A 20,097-nucleotide genomic window follows, 5' to 3' on the forward strand; every position below is an offset into this window, starting at 1 on the left:
TGAAAATATTGGAAATAAATAATCCTAATTGATTATGATATTTGCAACTAGCTGGCGTATAAGTCAAGAAGCCTTTTAATACTCCACATATATGGCATATTCTTACGACCAATCTATATTATTATTTTTAAATAATACTCATTTTTTTTGACATTTATTTTCTCAATATAATTTTTGAGAAAATAAATGTCTTTAAGCTGAAATAGCGGAAGAAACTACACAGACGTCTGACGTAGGCGCTACTCACTAGTCGCACCTAAAGCAGTTTTGCTTCATAAAATTAAACAACTAGCGCCATCTTTTGACATGTGAAAGCATCGCCAATTCAACGCCATCTATGAAACATTACATGCAATAAAACGTGAGGCTCACGGTAAGCTTCATTGCGGTATCAACTTTCACCAATAGATGGGACTTTGCCGCGTTTAAAAAGGGTTTCATTAAAAACTCTTTGTAATAATCTATATTCTTTATTTTTCTCTTTATTTTATCACAACACAATTTGACAAATCGCCAAATGGTGACTTAAAATGATAAACCAACTTGATATGCAACAAAGTAGATAATTAATCCTGTACATACCTAACTAGGTATGTAAAATTCAAAATAAATTAAACGAGTAACATTCCCATGAGATATAAAGATCGGTACCTAAATGAAAAGTACTACCCACAGTGATGTTGAAAGGAAAGAATGGATGCCCTGCCCTAAAGCGAACACAGACTTTCCAGGTCTGGCATATTTATGCCCTTTAAATGAGCTTATAGTAGCGGAAGAAAATGATAATTTGCATAATTTGATAGGGTTAAAAGATATAGGCTACACCATCTTCAACAACCAAGGCCAAAAGGTATTTCTTGCAGTTCAAAAAGGCAAATATAAAATTGAAATCAGAATATACAACTGTTATGGAAATGAAATAATAAAAGTGGAAAAACCGTACGCTTGGTGTCTTAACAAAGCATTAATTTGGGCTCCACCCGGAAATTTCGTGGGATCCCTACACGAAACAAGATCTTGTCTAAAAACTTACTTTATAAAGAATCATGTAGGTGAAAAGGTTTTGAAAATAAAGGCGAGAGCGTTCAGAAATAATAGTGGCTTCAGCATTCTTTCGAACAACGAAAAGGTTGGAGAAGTCACCACTAGATGGCGTTATTCCGTATCGTTTCCAATTGAAATGGATGTTCCTGTAAAATGCATTTTGCTGGGGGCATGTTTCTTAATTTGTTGGACAAAACCTTTGATCTTTAAATAGTATGATTATTTTTAAAATAAATGAAATTACACTTATTACCTACATATTAATGTTTTACAATTTTTAATTCCTCTTATAACGCGTGTACTTACAGAGCAAGCAGTGTCAAACTGCAAGTATGCTCCAGCATATTTAATATAAAAATACAGAGTTGTAACTTGTCTATGGCGGATAATGTTTACAAACGGATAAGAATTATAAGTATTTGGTAATCTGTGGGAAATGCTCAACCGTGCTCGCGTAATTTTGACAAAACTTAAAGGCACAGAATTTAGAACATACAGAAATCGTGTACACCACTAATATTGAAGCAACAAAAATCACTCCACTTTAGAGTGGTGTCTCGAGCAAACGGTTAATCACTTCATACCTATTAGCAGATGACAGTAATTATTTTACCTCTAAATATGTTCTAAGCGTTCACCATAAAAGTTGAAAATGGGAAAAAGTTCGTGAGCTAGCAACATTCCGCGGCTCTAAAGTGAGATGTGCGCGGGGCGTTTTCACTCTTTTAGGACACGATATACCTACTGCATAAAATAATGGCCGAATGAGGATTCTGTATTTAATGCTAAAAGGGTTTTCTCTTTGATTTCTTTGGTGGATTCAAACTCTGACACTATTGTTCTTGCTTTAATTTTAAATTAATAGGCACTTATGAAGTGTTCATACTTATATTTTACAATTATAGCGAGATGGTAATTGGTAACATACATTCATTATCTTAGAACTACAGCTAGGAATTTTCCAAACGCGCCCTCCTTTAAGAAGAGTCCACAACAAACTAAGCCGGGGTTTCTTTGAATATACACTGTATTCGTATGCTGGATTATCCGTATTCCGATGTACTGCGCCATTTTGAGCTATTGACACCACCGCCATACGGTTCTCCAAAGCCAATTTGGGAGCTGATAAAGTCACTATACCGTCTGAAGAAAGATTGGACTCGAGGGCATCGGAGTCATACACTCGTGGCAACAAATATCGACGGGTGAAACGCCTGTTCATATATCCATGTACATCCTCTCTTTCTTTGTTTTCCTTCCATTACAATGTAGTTTTTGATGAATCTCACTCTTATTTCACTAAGCGCAAAATGATGCACGTCCAAATTGATTTCGAATCCTCCGTTGAGAGGCGAATCTTGCCGCCTTTAGGCCTGAAATATAACGCCAAAATGATGTTTTGTCTAGGCGATTGAAAATGTCTAGCAACAAAATGGCTCCCAGTGAAAAATCGATACCCGAGATATCTCGTATAAGCTATAATGTCTCGTTATATTAGTTATCACTCTTGGAACTAGTTTGTAGTCCAATTAATGCGGTACTAAAGCCATTTTAAAGACTTCCTTCACTAAAGAGTCAGCATTTCAATGGAGTTCTTTGGTTTTAGACAACTTTTCATGGCAAGGTGTCTCGTTTCTTGTACAAAAACCAGCAAAAACTGCCGCCGACCCGTCGCGTCGCGTCGCAGCGGTGCGCGCATGACGCTGAATTATTGACCTTTGACATTTCACTTTGTATGTTTGTAAAGCAACTGCTGCTATAATAATCTGGTTTATGCGGTTATGAGCGCCATCTTTCGCCTATTAATAACACTAAAAAGGTTCATTTGCTACTAACGCCATCTATATGGCAACGTCAAAAATTCGTTCGCTGAATTTCTACGCAAATTGAATGACGACCTCTGCTTGCATGCTCGAGCAAATTCCGCACGGGTTTACCTTTTTTTCAAAACGAATAATTGCAATTTGTTTGCCAGATTCCAACATGGGTGCCAACCACTCACATGAGTTAAAAATCAATGTTTAAGAAATAAGAATGCAAAATATTGAATAATTATACTACATATTTTACTTTTCGTATAAATTTTGCTCGAGCATGCAAGAGCTGCTTAACAATATGTGCGTTGAAATAACATTATGTGCCTACCTATATACCTACCTACTAGTGCAACTGCGTGCATTTATTTAGTAGTACATTTTACAAATTATTATTGTTACCAACATTCAATATTTTGATATTAATTGACTTTAAATATATTGTAAGCATTTCAAAATTAAGTAATAAATCATTGGTAGGTAGGTACCATAGAATTTATCCTGAGAATATATATTTATCTAATGATTCATCGCTTTATCATCATGATTCATGATTCATAATCCGTAAAGCATCTAGTCATTAAATTTTATACTTTAATTTCGCAAAAATCATGAAACCTCAATGAACGCCTCAATAGCTCAGATGTGAATCGTAAATGTGAATTCATATGAATCGGAAAGGTCGTAGGTTCGAAATCAATCTGCAATCTCACCTGGTGCAAAGTAAGCTGTATGAGGTTAGTAAATAGAGCGGGCTAACCCGTCAGGTAAAGGAGTTTAATTAAACCTAATCAGTTGTACACTGCATCGTACCGGAACGCTAAATCGGTCGGCGGCACGTCTTTGTCGTTGGGCGGTAAATAGCCATGGCCGAAGCCTCTTACCAGGCAAAACCGAGCAAGGAGTCGATACCGGGACCTCCACTAATAAGACTATACTCGCTCACCACTTCGCTATGGAAGTCATGAGTCTATAATTCATCTAACATTGATTGCTCCTAGGTAGGTAAGTACTTACATAAGAGAATATACTATGTATAAATAGAATAGGTATTTAATCGAGTTGTGTTTACTCTAGAATCGAGCTGCAATATGACTTCCTGAGTTGCATCAGACAGTGAGAACATAAAGAATCCTCATTCAGCCATTAATATAATATGCAGTGCATTGTGTCTTAAAGCAGAGAAAATGCCCCGGTCACGTTTACGCACGTCTCACTTTACACCCGCGAAATTTTGCTAGCTCACGAACTTTTTCACATTTTAAGGTGAACGCTTCGAACATTAGAGGTAAAACAATTACCTACCTACTGTCATCTGCTAAATGGAATGAAATGACCTGTTTGAAAAACACTACTAAAGTGGAGTGGTTTTTGAAGCTTCATAATTAGTACGGGTACACGGTTTTTGTATGTTCTAAATTCTATGGTACCAGTACCAACCGAAGAGAGAGAAAAAAAAAGTTAAAAACGCCTAGACAAGTAGGTACCTACCAAGTTCCAAACTATTAAAAACGTTCAAAAGAAAACTACTTCTAGCTGCTAGTTTTCTCTTTGTTTCAACCGGGAAAGCGTGGAAGCATCAATGCATCTAACTTTACTGACATTTTATTTATAGCTTTAATTTAAGATTCTTATTATTTGCGAAATACATTAAAAAAAACCGATAGGTAGGTAGGTATAAGTACTACAAACCCAACCCAATACGTACTTATTCAGACAAAGGGTAAAGAAAACCTATTTTACTCTCTTAACTACCTACCTACCTCATACCTAGCCAAATAAAAAAAACTGCGAGTCTCTCTACCTAGGTACGTCAATTATTTAATGCAATTTTGCCAGTCGGTAAAGGTAAAACTACCAATCGATTTCACGATGCCGGTATATCATGCGTGAACTTAGGTTATGTAGGTGCCTAGTTGCGTACAATAGAAAAAGTACCCATGCTTACAAATGTAAAATATCATTATAGCCTTGCGATAGCAAAAGTGCATCTTCTAGGATACCTAAAGTTCATTGTATAAACGAAAAATCAATAACGAACAAACTAGAAACATAACATAGATAGGTAGACTTATATGGAACAGGATACAACCAGCGCCTCCTGTGGCGAATAGCATCTACAACCGCCGGATATGCATGGAACATTCCAGACTAAACAAGTAATTTATACATTTTGTTCATATTTTGAATGAATTGTATCAAATTTGTGTTTTCTTAATTCGTTACTTATTTAATGAGATACTTTCAGAGCTTTATTTCATTCTTTTTCAATCTGTATTCTTCTTTTACAACAGTTATTTTAGAACCATCTCGAACATTCTAGAATGTTCCATGGAATTACACGAATCGATATTGCTGCCATCTAGTAGGGAGTAGTCGAACCAACTAAAAATTACAAGGTGTCACAAACCTTTTCGTGCGAGTCATTCGGATGATGTAATTCATCTATGGGAAGTTAAATATAAATTCTAATTCATTCTTTCTTTTCTTTAATTTAATTATATTAAAATATATATAAATATATGAATATTTTTCTATACATCAAAGTGTGTTCATTCTGTATGTTTGTTAAATGCTTACCAATTTCGATGTAGGTCGTAAGTTATATTATATTGTTTATATATTATGTGTGTTTATATGTATGTCAATTGACTCACATCGAACGGTGCCTGGTAGAAATCTCTTTTAGCGATAAGCATTCCTTTGTATATTTTATATGTTAAAGTTGTTATTTTCACAGTTTTTGGTCCGTTAATTAAAATAAAATATATCCAGTAATGGGTAATCAATCTTATTCATTAAGTAGACTGACGAGGATGATTCAGCCTTGTATATGTTTGTGTGTTTAATAACTTTTTTGTAATCAAGCTACTTTAAATAGCAAAATTTTTAACCCGACTATGTCGAAGGAAGAACGTACGTACGTATGTAATTATCTTTAAAATTTGTAGCTTTACTCATATAGATTTTCATTACACACAATAGGCAGTAGTGATAAACCTTCATAATTTAATTACTTGACAAAAGAAAAGACCAGCATTAAAAAAACAGAAAAATATTATTTTAAAACAACTCTGTTCTGCCGTGGTAGTCCTTTTTGAAGAGTAAGTAGTCAACAGATTTTACTATTTGAATTTGGTTTTTGTGCATATTTGTTATAGAGAACACAAGTATTAAATAAAAAGAAATTAATCCTTACATAGAAATGTTCTTGTTCACTAAATTGTTATTTTGGGGGAAAAGTTTTGTAGCTGTTATTAGTTGACACAGTTATATACGAAGTTCCATAGTTAGACTTTTTGATATTAATTAAGATAAATCAATTTAATTTTTTAATGTAAGTTGCCCTACACTGGCACTTTGTCAAACCTACTTACTTTTCTTTGTAAATATTATGACGTGATCTTTAAAATAGAACAATGAGTGTTTGAGAGATATCTCGGTATTTATTTGCTATCACTATCTACAGACAATTAAAACTGAAATAGCTATGAAGTGGGTGACATTATTTGTTTCCATATTTTATTGCATATTTAATCCTTTATAATTTTAATTCTTATTAATTAAAGGATTTTTTACTAGCCTACTTTTAATAAAACTTTGATCTCATTTAGAAAATATACATTCAATTAAGTAATTTATTATTAAATAATTTACAGTTTTTTCTGCACTGGAGTTAAATTTTCATACATTAAACATAGTTCAGGTTGGTACCTACAAACATTTTTTTTTCTTAAATTAAAGCAGAAAAAACTGTAAATTATTTAATAATAAATTACTTATTATGGAGGAAGATTTAACATATTTTTTAACTTTAGCACGTTTTTTTTTACATATTTATTGTCAGAATTAGTAACCAATTTGTATCTAATTAAACGCCCAAACACCAGGATTTAAAATGACAAAATATTATTTAACTGGAGTTGGCATGTATCAGGCCAAAGCTGCTCAACAGAGAAAAAGGTTGCTGACCTCTGGAAAAGTACGCGGCAAATCTAGAAATTTCTACTTGTTCACAGATGTCGCCCGCAACAGAATGCTATATAAGCGTTATGACGTCTCGCGCCGGCGTCATTTGAGAAAATCTAGCTGCGAAACGATACAAGTGCTGTTCGGTGTGAATTATTAACACGTGCTGTAAAAAACCGCGTTGCTGATAGAAAAATCGATCGAAACTTTGTTCGTTGTTTTACCAATCGCACATCACTTCAGTTTGGAATTTGAAAACTAAAATCCAAAATGCCGGAAGAAATGGAGACCCAGCCCGCCGAGGTGGAGACCTTCGCCTTCCAGGCGGAGATCGCCCAGCTTATGTCGCTTATCATCAACACCTTCTACTCCAACAAAGAGATCTTCCTACGTGAGTTAATTTCCAACTCCTCCGATGCTCTTGACAAGATCCGCTATGAATCTCTGACGGACCCGTCGAAGCTCGACAGCGGTAAGGAATTGTACATCAAAATCATTCCTAACAAGAGTGAGGGAACTTTGACCATTATTGATACCGGAATCGGCATGACCAAGGCTGATTTAGTGAACAATTTGGGTACCATCGCGAAGTCTGGCACAAAGGCTTTCATGGAAGCGTTGCAAGCCGGGGCTGATATCAGCATGATCGGTCAATTTGGTGTGGGTTTCTACTCGTGCTACTTGGTGGCCGACCGTGTCACAGTACATTCCAAGCACAATGATGACGACCAGTACATGTGGGAGTCTGCAGCGGGGGGCTCGTTCACCATACGCCCCGACCCCGGCGAACCTCTGGGACGTGGTACCAAGATCGTGCTGCACGTCAAGGAAGACTTGGCTGAGTTCATGGAGGAACAAAAGGTGAAGGAAATCGTCAAGAAACATTCCCAGTTCATCGGGTATCCTATCAAATTGGTAGTCGAGAAGGAACGTGAAAAGGAGCTGTCCGACGACGAAGCTGAAGAGGAAAAGAAGGAAGACGAGAAAGAGGATGATAAACCAAAGATCGAGGATGTCGGTGAAGATGACGAGGAAGACAGCAAGGACAAGAAAAAGAAGAAGAAGACCATCAAAGAAAAGTACACTGAAGATGAGGAGTTGAACAAGACAAAGCCAATCTGGACTCGCAATGCTGATGATATCACCCAGGAAGAGTATGGTGACTTCTACAAATCCCTTACAAACGACTGGGAAGACCATCTTGCAGTCAAACACTTCAGTGTTGAAGGTCAGTTAGAATTCCGTGCTTTACTCTTTGTTCCACGTCGTGCACCTTTCGACCTATTTGAAAACAAAAAACGTAAGAACAACATCAAACTTTACGTCCGACGAGTTTTCATTATGGACAACTGTGAGGACCTCATTCCTGAATACCTTAACTTCATCAAGGGTGTAGTAGACAGTGAAGATTTACCTCTCAACATCTCCCGTGAAATGCTCCAACAAAACAAGATCTTGAAAGTAATTAGGAAGAACTTAGTAAAGAAATGCATGGAACTTTTCGAGGAATTGGCTGAAGACAAAGAGAACTACAAGAAGTATTATGAACAGTTCAGCAAGAATCTGAAGCTTGGCATCCACGAGGACTCCCAAAATAGGTCAAAACTTGCTGACTTGCTCCGTTATCACACATCTGCGTCCGGAGACGAGGTGTGCTCTCTCAAAGAGTATGTTTCACGCATGAAGGAAAACCAGAAACACATCTACTATATCACTGGTGAGAACCGTGACCAGGTAGCAAACTCATCCTTTGTAGAGCGAGTTAAGAAACGCGGCTTTGAGGTTGTCTACATGACTGAACCAATTGATGAATATGTTGTACAACAAATGAAGGAGTATGATGGCAAATCATTGGTCTCTGTCACTAAAGAAGGCTTAGAACTGCCAGAGGATGAGGAAGAGAAGAAGAAACGTGAAGAGGACAAAGTTAAGTTTGAAGGACTCTGCAAGGTCATGAAGAACATCTTGGACAACAAAGTTGAAAAGGTTGTAGTATCCAACAGGCTTGTTGAGTCCCCATGCTGCATTGTTACTGCTCAGTATGGCTGGTCAGCCAATATGGAGCGTATCATGAAAGCACAAGCTCTGAGAGACACATCCACCATGGGTTACATGGCCGCTAAGAAGCATCTCGAAATCAATCCCGATCATTCTATTGTTGAAACACTCCGGCAAAAGGCTGATGCGGATAAGAATGACAAAGCTGTCAAGGATCTAGTCATTTTACTGTATGAGACTGCTTTACTCTCATCGGGCTTCACTCTTGATGAACCTCAAGTACATGCTTCCAGAATCTACCGCATGATCAAACTTGGTCTTGGTATTGATGAAGATGAGCCTGTACAAGCTGAAGTTGAATCCAGCACTGGTGACGTACCGCCTTTGGAGGGTGATGCTGACGATGCATCCCGTATGGAAGAAGTAGATTAAGCCCCGCCTACATCCTGTAGCCATGTTGTAATGGTATTTTATGTGATGTCTTCATTTTTTTTTGTGCACTGGTGTACAGCCAAAGACTGATTTAGTTCAAATTCCATTTCAATTTAATTAACGTGAATAAATAATTACATGTAATGTAATAATTTAATTTTGTTGTTTTCATTTCCTTTATGCTAATATTAGGGTCTATAGAGCTATTGTCATGAACCTAGTTAGATATCTATACTAACCATTCCTCAAACAATTTAAACCAACTTAAAAGAAATTCTTTATTCTAAATATGCTTTTAAAGTTAAAAAAATAAAGTAGGTACATGTAAATATTTCTCCCAGTTCAGAAAACATTGTTTATTCATTTGTGATTTTGAAGATTTTTAGAAGCGTATTTAGATAAAAGGTTTATATTTAGCTCAAATGCTTAAGTACCTATTGAATCTTAGTAGCAAATTAAAGTCCATTTAGGATGTTGTTTCTGAGGAAATAGGTGACTAGTCTCATTTGCCCATCCTGAGGAAAATGGGTTTTATTAGAAAGCATAACTTTAAATTCGTTTGCTACCTAATGTATATTTTATGTAAAAGCATGAGTATACATACCTAGTATAAAGATAGAAACTACAAAATGTTTCGCCGACACGACCTCTGGCGCAGTGGTGGTGTACGCTAAACGCTATGGTCGTATAAGCGGAGGTTTCGGGTTCAATCCCCGCTGGTAGCGAAAACTCGGGAAATTTAAATTACTGAATTTTCTTAGGACGTGGCTGGTTACCACCCTGCCGGCAAAGACGTGCCGCTAAGTGAGTGATTAAGCGTTCCTGTACATAGGACTTCACCGAACTAGTCGTACCTACCTACCCCGTAGCTATGGAGGGTAGAGGTAAGGAGAGTCATCTGTGTATATGAAAAAGTGTCGTCAAAATGTATTAAATTAGGATGGCGCCACATTTGCATCAGGGTAACTCTTAAAAGAAGCGCCAAATACAAATATTGTTAGAGTAGGCTTGAAAAATAAACAAGGAAGTATGGAGATACAAGGAAGTAAGGTTATATTTACCACAATATTTTGTACAACGTAAGTTGTTGAAATTCTCCATAATTAACTACTTTAGTCGATAATGACATTAAATTTTTTAACTCGGCATACTTCAATTCATCTACGATTGCTACATTCATACCATATCCTGTGCATCCACCAGCGCCATTGTGGAGGATTTTTGAACTGTTATTTAGCGCATACACTGGACACTTTTTCAACTTTTCTCCCATATAAGATGACTCTCCTTACCTCTACCCTCCATACCCGTAGCTTACAACACCGGCTTTATCAGCGCCACCTTCAACTTTGCTAGACACCTGTATAGGAACTATCAATTTATTCCATCTATCGCTAGATGGCAGCACATGCAGCAAATTTTACAAAGCCCTACGTTATATATATTTTATATCATATCGTGCTACTTATATGTGCAGAGGTAGGTACTACAAAATGAATCGTGAATCTCGCCTAGCTGAAGTAAATTTAGACTTCCAGTAAATTCCACAAGCTATTCTAACTGCGCCGGTGTGACCTACATTCTTGACATTGGACGATCAATAACAAGCTTGCACCGATGATAATATGTACAGCGTAGTGGCGTATTTACCTAGCCCTCTATGTAGGTATAGGTACAAGCTTGAATAGGTATCGAGAGTTTTCTCTATACGAAACCTTTTATACTTTTTTATAGTTTACGAACTGAACAGCGGGACCGGCAGGGCTCGCACAGGCAGGAGACAAAAATTGGATCCCCCGATTATATCCCTTGACAAGGAATTATATTTATTAATAAATCGGGTGGATTTATCTATACTTATAATAAAACTGTAACTGGAAGATTTTTATACATTTAATATATTTAGAAAATTTTGACTGCGGGATGCTTTGAGTCCAAAACAGATTTTTATTTAATTTTTGTCTGTCTGTCTGTCAGTCTGTCTGTCTGTCCGGCCATCAAGCGAAAACTACTACACGGATTTAAATAAAATTTTGTATAGTGGTAGCTGGTATCCCGGGTCAACATATAGGATAACTTTTATCCCCATAAACAATAACTTTCCTCCGGGAAGTGGGATGATAAATTTTATCAATTTCACTTCATAGCTCCGTTAAATTTGAACCGATTTTAACAATTATTTGTTTATTTTAAAGTGTTTACTATAAAACATGTAGTGTCTAATTTTAATGAAGATGTGATAAATATTGTCGGATATAAAGGACATAACTCATCACAAATAACAGCAAGTAGCAAGGCATATGGGACAACGATCGAATACAATATTGTAAATGGGAAAGTTTGTGAGGGTGGATGTATGGAAGTATGTATGTACCTATACATATATTCTAGCTTCTCGATTGACTTATACGCGGACGAAGTCGCGAGGGTCCGCTAGTTAATAAATATAATTATATTATTAAATATTAACAATCCAAAATCCTTTTATTTTAAGTCTAAATATAAACTCATCTTTTTAACCCTGGGTGAAAGTTTGACCCTTTAAGGTTTGACCATTCAAACGGATTTTTTTATTCCACAAGTGAACTGCAATCTCGCCTGCTAAGATGGCAACGGGCTAACATGTAGATGTAACCATTAGTCCTCGCCTAATCGGTTTCTACGCGACATCGATTCGTACCGTAACGCTAAATTGCTTAGCAACACGCCTTTCTTTTGGATGAACCGATTTGAATGTGATTTTTTTATTTATAAGTGTTTACTGAATCCGCACTGGGCCAGCGTGGTGGACTACGGCCTTAACCCCTTCTCATTGTGGGAGGAGAACCGTGCCCTAAATAATGTATTAAAGTAAATAATGTACGTAGTAAATAATGTACTTAAATAAATAAATAAGTATATGATGTAAGTAAGTAATCTAAGTAAATAATTAAAATAATATATGAAGGAAATAAAGTATATAAGTAAATAATGTATTTAAGTATATAATGTTCTAAAGAAAATAATGTATTTATGTAAATAATGTAAGTAAGTATATAATGTAATGAAGTAAATAATGTATTTAAGTATATAATATATTTAAATATATAATGCACATAAGTAAATAAAGTATTTAAGTATATAATGTACTGTAGTATATAATGTACTCAAGTAAATAATGTATTTAAGTATATAATGTGCTTAAGTAAATAATGTATTTAAGTATATAATGTTCTAAAGTATATAATGTATTTATGTAAATAATGTACTTAAGTATATAATGTAAATAAGTTAATAATGTACTTAAGTATATAATGTATTTAAGTATATAATATATTTAAATATATAATGCACATAAGTAAATAAAGTATTTAAGTATATAATGTACTGTAGTATATAATGTTCTAAAGTATATAATGTATTTATGTAAATAATGTACTTAAGTATATAATGTATTTAAGTATATGATATATTTAAATATGCACAAAAGTAAATAATGTACTTAAGTATATCATGTACTTAATTAAATAATGTACATAAGTAAATAATGTATTTAAATAAATAATGTACTTACGTTTTTAATGTATTTAAGTATATAATGTACTTAAGTATCCAATGTACTTAAGTAAATAATGTACTGAATATGAATAAAGTATATAATGTACTGAGTATATGATGTACTTAAGTAAATAATGTACTTAATTAAATAATGTTCTAAAGTATATAATGTACATAAGTAAGTAATGTATTTAATTAAATAATGTCCTTAAGTATAAAATGTAAGTGAGTACATAATGTTCTTAAGTATAAAATGTATTTAAGTAAATAATGTACTTAAGCATATAATGTATTTAAGTAAATAATGTAAGTAAGTCTAAAATGTATTTAAATAAATAATGTACTTAAGTAAATAATGTAATTAAGTATGTAATGTACTGAAGTAAATAATGTATTTCAGTAACTTATGTACTTAATTAAATAATATACTTAAGTATATAATATATCGAAGTATATAATGTACATAAGTAAATAATGTATTTAATTAAAAAATGTCCTTAAGTATATAATATATTTAAATATATAATATACATGAGTAAATAATGTGTTTAGTATACAATGTACTTAAGTAAATAATGTATTTAAGTATATATTGTTCTTAAGTAAGTAATGTACTTAAGTATATAATGTACTTAAGTATCCAATGTACTTAAGTAAATAATGTAAGTAAGTATATAATGTATTTAAGTAAATAATGTATTTAGGTATATAATGTATTTAAGTAAATAATGTACCTAAGTAAATAATTTTATATTATGTACTTAAGTAAATAATGTACTTAAGTATATTATGTATTTAAGTATATAATATATTTAAATATATAATATACTTAAGTAAATAATGTACTTAAGTATATTATGTATTTAAGTATATAATGTACTTAAGTATCCAATGTACTTAAGTAAATAATGTAAGTAAGTATATAATGTAATTAAGTAAATAATGTATTTAAGTATGTAATGTATTTAAGTAAATAATGTACCTAAGTAAATAATGTTATAAAGTATATAATGTATTTAAGTAAATAATGTACTTAAGTATATAATGTGCTTAAGTAAACAATGTATTTAAGTATATAATGTACTAAAGTATATAATGTACTTTAGAATATAATGTATTGATGTAAATAATGTACTTAAGTAAATAATGTACTAAAGTATATAATGTACATAAGTAAATAATGCACTTAAGTATATATTTTTTTAAGTATATAATATACTTAAGTAAATAATGTATTTAAGTATATAATTTGCTTAAGTATGTAATATACTTAAGTAAGTAATGTACTTAAGTATATAATGTATTTAAGTAAATAATGTACTTAAGTGAATAATGTTCTTATTATATAATGTACTTACGTATATAATATACTTAAGTTAATAATGTACTTAAGTATATTATGTATTTAAGTAAACAATGTACTAAAGTATAAAATGTATTTAAGTAAATAATGTACGTAAGTAAATAATGTATTTAAGTATATAATGTACATAAGTTAATAAATTAGTATATAATGTTTTAAAGTATATAAGTTATATACTTTAAAACGTGTATTAGTATATAAGTTTTCTAAATTTAAGAAAAAATGTGACTGCAATAATTTAAACATTAGAAGTAAGAATAAACTTACAGTGCAATATACTAGGTTACATAAAATTCATAATTCGTTTAAAGGAAATTGCATACAATTCTACAATAAACTACCAATTGACATCTTGGAGATGTCTATTAAAAAGTTCAAAGTTTGTATTAAACGTAAGCTTATAGAAAAGTCCTATTTTAGTATAAAGGACTACGTAAACGATAAAAAAGCTTGGGTGTAAATTATTGCTCTAGCCAGGTTGCTCTTCTAATAATTTAAAATGACATTGTGAGATGGCGATAACAAAAAAAAAAAAAAAAAAACACCCGGCTAAGTTTGTTGTGGGCTTCTTCTTAGACCGGGACGCGTTTAGAACCCTCGTAGCTTTAGTTTTAAGTTTACGAATGTGGTTATCGCCATCATCTCACTACCGTGTAATTCTTATGTACGCATCAAAAGTGCCACCTGTGGGCCTACTTGAATAAAGATATTTTTGACTTTGACTTTTGACTTTGACTTTAAAGTAAATAATGAACTTAAGTATATAATTTTTTTAAGTATATAATATACTTAAGTAAATAATGTACTTAAGTATATTATGTATTTAAGTATATAATCTATTTAAGTATATAAAATTTTTAAATATATAATGTACATAAGTAAATAATGTATTTAAGTTTATAATGTTCTTAAGTATATAATGTACTTAAGTAAATAATGTACTTAAGTATATTATGTACTTAAGTAAATAATGTACTTAAGTATATTATGTATTTAAGTATATAATATATTTAAATATATAATGTACGTAAGTAAATAATGTATTTAAGTATATAATGTACTTAAGTAAATAATTTACTTAAGCATATAATGTATTTAAGTATAAAATATATTAAAATATATAATATACATAAGTAAATAATGTATTTATGTATATAATGTACTTAAGTAAATAATGTTCTTAAATATATAATGTATTTAAGTAAACAATGTTCTAAAGTACATAATGTGCTTAAGTAAACAATGTATTTAAGTATATAATGTACTTAAGTACATAATGTACTTAAGAATATAATGTATTAAAGTAAATAATGTTATTAAGTATATAATGTATTTAAGTATATAATGTACTTAAGTATCTAATGTACCTAAGTAAATATTGTACTAAAGTATATAATGTATTTAAGTAAATAATGTATTTAAGTATATAATGTTCTAAAGTATATAAAGTATTTATGTAAATAATGTACTTAAGTATATTATGTATTTAAGTATATAATATATTTAAATATATAATGCACAAAAGTAAATAATGTACTGTAGTATATAATGTTCTTAAGTAAATAATTAAATAATGTATTTAAGTAAATAATGTACTTAAGTATATCATGTACTTTATTAAATAATGTACTTAAGTTTATAATGTATCGAAGTATATAATGTACATAAGTAAATAATGTATTTAATTAAATAATGTACTTAAGTATACAATGTATTTAAATAAATAATGTACTTAAGTATATAATGTATTTAAGTATATAATGTACTTAAGTATATAATGTACTTAAGTTAATAATGTACTTAAGTATATAATGTATTTAAGTATATAATTTATACAAGTAAATAATTAAATTATGTAAATAATGTAATGAAGTAAATAATGCACTTAAGTAAATAAGTAAATAATGTATTTAATTAAATAATGTCCTTAAGTATAAAACGTATTTAAGTATATAATGTACTTAAGTATATAATGTACTTCAGAATATAATGTATTTAAGTAAATAATGTTCTTAAGTATATAATGTACTTAAGTAAATAATGTACTTAAGTATATTATGTATCTAAGTATATAATATATTTAAATATATAATGTACGTAAGTAAATAATGTATTTAAGTATATAATGTACTTAAGTAAATAATTTACTTAAGCATATAATGTATTTAAGTATAAAATATATTAAAATATATAATATACATAAGTAAATAATGTATTTATGTATATAATGTACTAAAGTAAATAATGTACTTAAGTATATAATGTACTTTCGTATATAATGTACTTAAGTAAATAATGTATTTAAGTAAATAATGTTCTTAAATATATAATGTATTTAAGTAAACAATGTACTAAAGTATAAAATATATTTAAGTAAATAATGTACTTAAGTACATAATGTGCTTAAGTAAACACTGTATTTAAGTATATAATGTACTTAAGAATATAATGTATTAAAGTAAATAATGTTATTAAGTATATAATGTATTTAAGTATATAATGTACTTAAGTATATAATGTATTTAAGTACATAATGTAAATAAGTATATAACGTAAAGAAGTATATAATTAACTAAAGTAAATAATGTACTAAAGTAAATAATGCACTTAAGTAAATAATGTATTTAAGTAAATAATGTTTCTAAGTATATAATGTACTTAAGTAAACAAGGTTCTTAAGTAAATAATGTATTTAAGTAAATAATGTAAATAATTAAATAATGTACTTAATTAAATAATGTACATAAGTATATAATGTTCTTTAGTAAACAATGTTCTAAAGTTAATAATGTTCTTAAGTTAATAATGTACTTAAGTAAGTATATAACGTAATGAAGTATATAATTAAGTAAAGTAAATAATGTACTGAAGTAAATAATGCACTTAAGTAAATAAGTAAATAATGTATTTAAGTAAATAATGTGCCTAATTAAATAATGTCCTTAAGTATATCACTTAAGTAAATAATTTACTTATTATATAATGTACTTAATTTAATAATGTACATAAGTAAATAATGTTTCTAAGTATATAATGTACTTAAGTTAACAATGTTCTTAAGTTAATAATGTACTTAAGTAAATAATATTTTTAAGTAAATAATGTACTTAAGTATATAATGTATTTAAGTTAATAATGTATTTAAGTATATAATGTTCTTAAGTATATGATATATTTAAGTAAATAATTTACTTAAGTAAATAATGTATTTAAGTTAATAATGTATTTAAGTATATAATGTTCTTAAGTATATGATATATTTAAGTAAATAATGTACTTAAGTAAATAATGTACTTAGTAAATAATGTTTCTAAGTATATAATGTACTTAAGTAAACAATGTTCTTAAGTAAATAATGTATTTAAGTATACAATGTTCTTAAGTATATAATATATTTAAGTAAATAATGTACTTAAGTATATAATGTATTTAAGTTAATAATGTATTTAAGTATATATTGTTCTTAAGTATATGATATATTTAAGTCAGTAATGTACTTAAGTAAATAATGTACTCAAGTAAATAATGTACTTAAGTATATAATGTGCTTAAGTATTTAATGTAAATAAGTGAATAATGTATAATAGTAAATAATGTACATAAGTATATAATGTGCTTAAGTATATAATATTTTTAAGTTTATAATATACTTAATTAAATAATGTACTTAAGTATATTATGTATTTAAGTGTATAATTTATTTAAGTATATAATATATTTAAATATTTAATGTACATTAGTAAATAATGTTATTAAGTATATAATATATTTAAGTAAATAATGTACTTAAGTATATAATGTATTTAAGTTAATAATATATTTAAGTATATAATGTTTTTAAGTATATGATATATTTAAGTAAATAATGTACTTAAGTAAATAATGTACTTAAGTAAATAATGTACTCAAGTAAATAATGTATTTAAGTATATAATGTGCTTAAGTATTTAATGTAAATAAGTGAATAATGTATAATAGTAAATAATGTACATAAGTAAATAATGTACTTAAGTATATAATATTTTTAAGTTTATAATATACTTAATTAAATAATGTACTTAAGTATGTTATGTATTTAAGTATATAATTTATTTAAGTATATAATATATTTAAATATTTAATGTACATTAGTAAATAATGTATTTAAGTATATAATGTGCTTAAGTATATAATATAATTAAGTAAGTAATGTACTTAAGTATATAATGTATTTAAGTAAATAATGTACTTAAGTAAATAATGTACTTAAGTAAATAATGTACTGAAGTAAATAATGTACTTAAGTAAATAATGTGAGTAAGTTTATAATATATTTAAGTAAATAATGTTCTTTAGTAAATAATGTACTTTAGTATATAATTTATTTAAGTATATAATATATATAAGTATATAATGTGCATAAGTAAATTGTGTATTGCAGTATATAATGTACTTAAATATATAATGTATTTAAGTAAATAATGTACTTAAGTATATAATGTTAGTAAGTATATAATATATATAATATATTTAAGTATATAATGTACATAAGTAAACAATGTACTTAAGTATATAATGTAAGTAAGTATTTAATGTATTTTAGTATATAATATAAATTAGTAAATAATGTACTTTAGTATATAATGTATTTAAGTATATAATATATATAAGTATATAATGTACTTAAATATATAATATATTTAAGTAAATAATGTACTTAAGTATATAATGTAAGTAAGTATATAATATATTTAAGTATATAATGTACATAATTATATAATGAACTTAAATAAATAATGTACTTAATTAAATGATATACTTAAGTATATAATGTGCTTAAGTAAATAATGTCCTTAAGTAAATAATGTACGTAAGTAGTAAATAATGTAAATAAATAACAATATATAAAGTATGAAAGTAAATAATGTACTTAAGTTAATAATGTACTTGAGTAAATACCTGAAGTGAAACCTAAGTATATAATTTGCTCTCCATCGCCCGCTGAGTGACTAAGCCTTTTTAAGAGGCCCATAGTAAGCGAACACGTTTCGGATCCGTATGTCATAACTGGCAACGCGCACCGCTCGAATAGTTTTTTTTTCTATGGTCTTGGACGTACTCAGCAATGGACGTAAATCGGTTGAAGTGACCATGATGACGAAGAACTTAAATACAGAGAAAAGTGCTAAAAACAGCATATTATACCATCCTGGTACGTTTGATTGAAAAAAAAAAATAATTATCGTTCAATTTTTATGTTATTATTCAAGGTGCAACATAAAAATGAAAAACGAATAAAAACTTTACTGTACTTACAGAAATTAAATTATAAACAAAAACAACACAATAAAACACGGGTACAATGGGCGGCCTTATCGCTAAGAAGCAATCTCTCCCAGGCAACCCAACAAAGGGAAAAAAACACAGACTTAAGGCTTAGGTTAAAAATTTAATTTTTTTTAGTTAGGTTAAATATTGGAAAATCCAAAAGTGCACGCCTCATAATCTCATTCATTACAATAAAATTGAGATTATTTGTAAATAATAATTAAACTGTATCTAATTATACCGTGAAAAGTATTAGGCTTCTATTCCTCAAAATACTGAAGCCTATAAAAAAAACCAACTCCATAAGGGAAGTATTTCGCTCGTTATCGTGACCACAAGATCCGCACATACAGACAAACGGACGTCCAAGACAGAACTTTTTTAAACAAATTTTTTAATTAGTTTAAACAATAAAAAGAGATTTAATAATATCATGAGTGTTAAAAAAAGTGTTTTTTCTCAACATTTGTCTATTTATATTTACTTATAAAAGTAGATAATAAAGAAAATAAAAAAAAGTGACATTTTAATTTAGAGAATCACTCTGGGATGTATCATGTGTAGCTTTAAATTATGATTGAATTAATATACTTTTATTGCACACAACAAAAAGTACATAGAAAAAAAAGAAAA

At 29.5% G+C, this 20,097-nt stretch overlaps 2 protein-coding genes across 2 annotated transcripts; both read left to right on the forward strand.

Annotated features, from left to right (window-relative positions):
* The first annotated feature begins 545 nt into the window (after window positions 1-545).
* Window positions 546-1,268, forward strand: LOC120634558 (phospholipid scramblase 2-like). Its single transcript, XM_039905255.1, has one exon. It carries the CDS (start codon window positions 656-658, stop codon window positions 1,256-1,258), a length of 603 nt encoding a protein of 200 aa, XP_039761189.1. The 5' UTR covers window positions 546-655; the 3' UTR covers window positions 1,259-1,268.
* A 5,649-nt stretch (window positions 1,269-6,917) lies between these two features.
* Window positions 6,918-9,414, forward strand: LOC120634457 (heat shock protein 83). Its single transcript, XM_039905040.1, has one exon. It carries the CDS (start codon window positions 7,098-7,100, stop codon window positions 9,255-9,257), a length of 2,160 nt encoding a protein of 719 aa, XP_039760974.1. The 5' UTR covers window positions 6,918-7,097; the 3' UTR covers window positions 9,258-9,414.
* Window positions 9,415-20,097: the final 10,683 nt, after the last annotated feature.

This window comes from Pararge aegeria, chromosome 24 (genome assembly GCF_905163445.1).
Source record: "Pararge aegeria chromosome 24, ilParAegt1.1, whole genome shotgun sequence".
In the NCBI taxonomy this organism is placed as follows: Eukaryota; Metazoa; Arthropoda; class Insecta; order Lepidoptera; family Nymphalidae; genus Pararge; species Pararge aegeria.

Excerpts from the sequence above, each read along its gene's own strand:
- LOC120634457 (XM_039905040.1), top strand. The coding sequence starts at position 7,098 with ATGCCGGAAGAAATGGAGACCCAGCCCGCCGAGGTGGAGACCTTCGCC.
- LOC120634558 (XM_039905255.1), top strand. The coding sequence starts at position 656 with ATGAAAAGTACTACCCACAGTGATGTTGAAAGGAAAGAATGGATGCCC.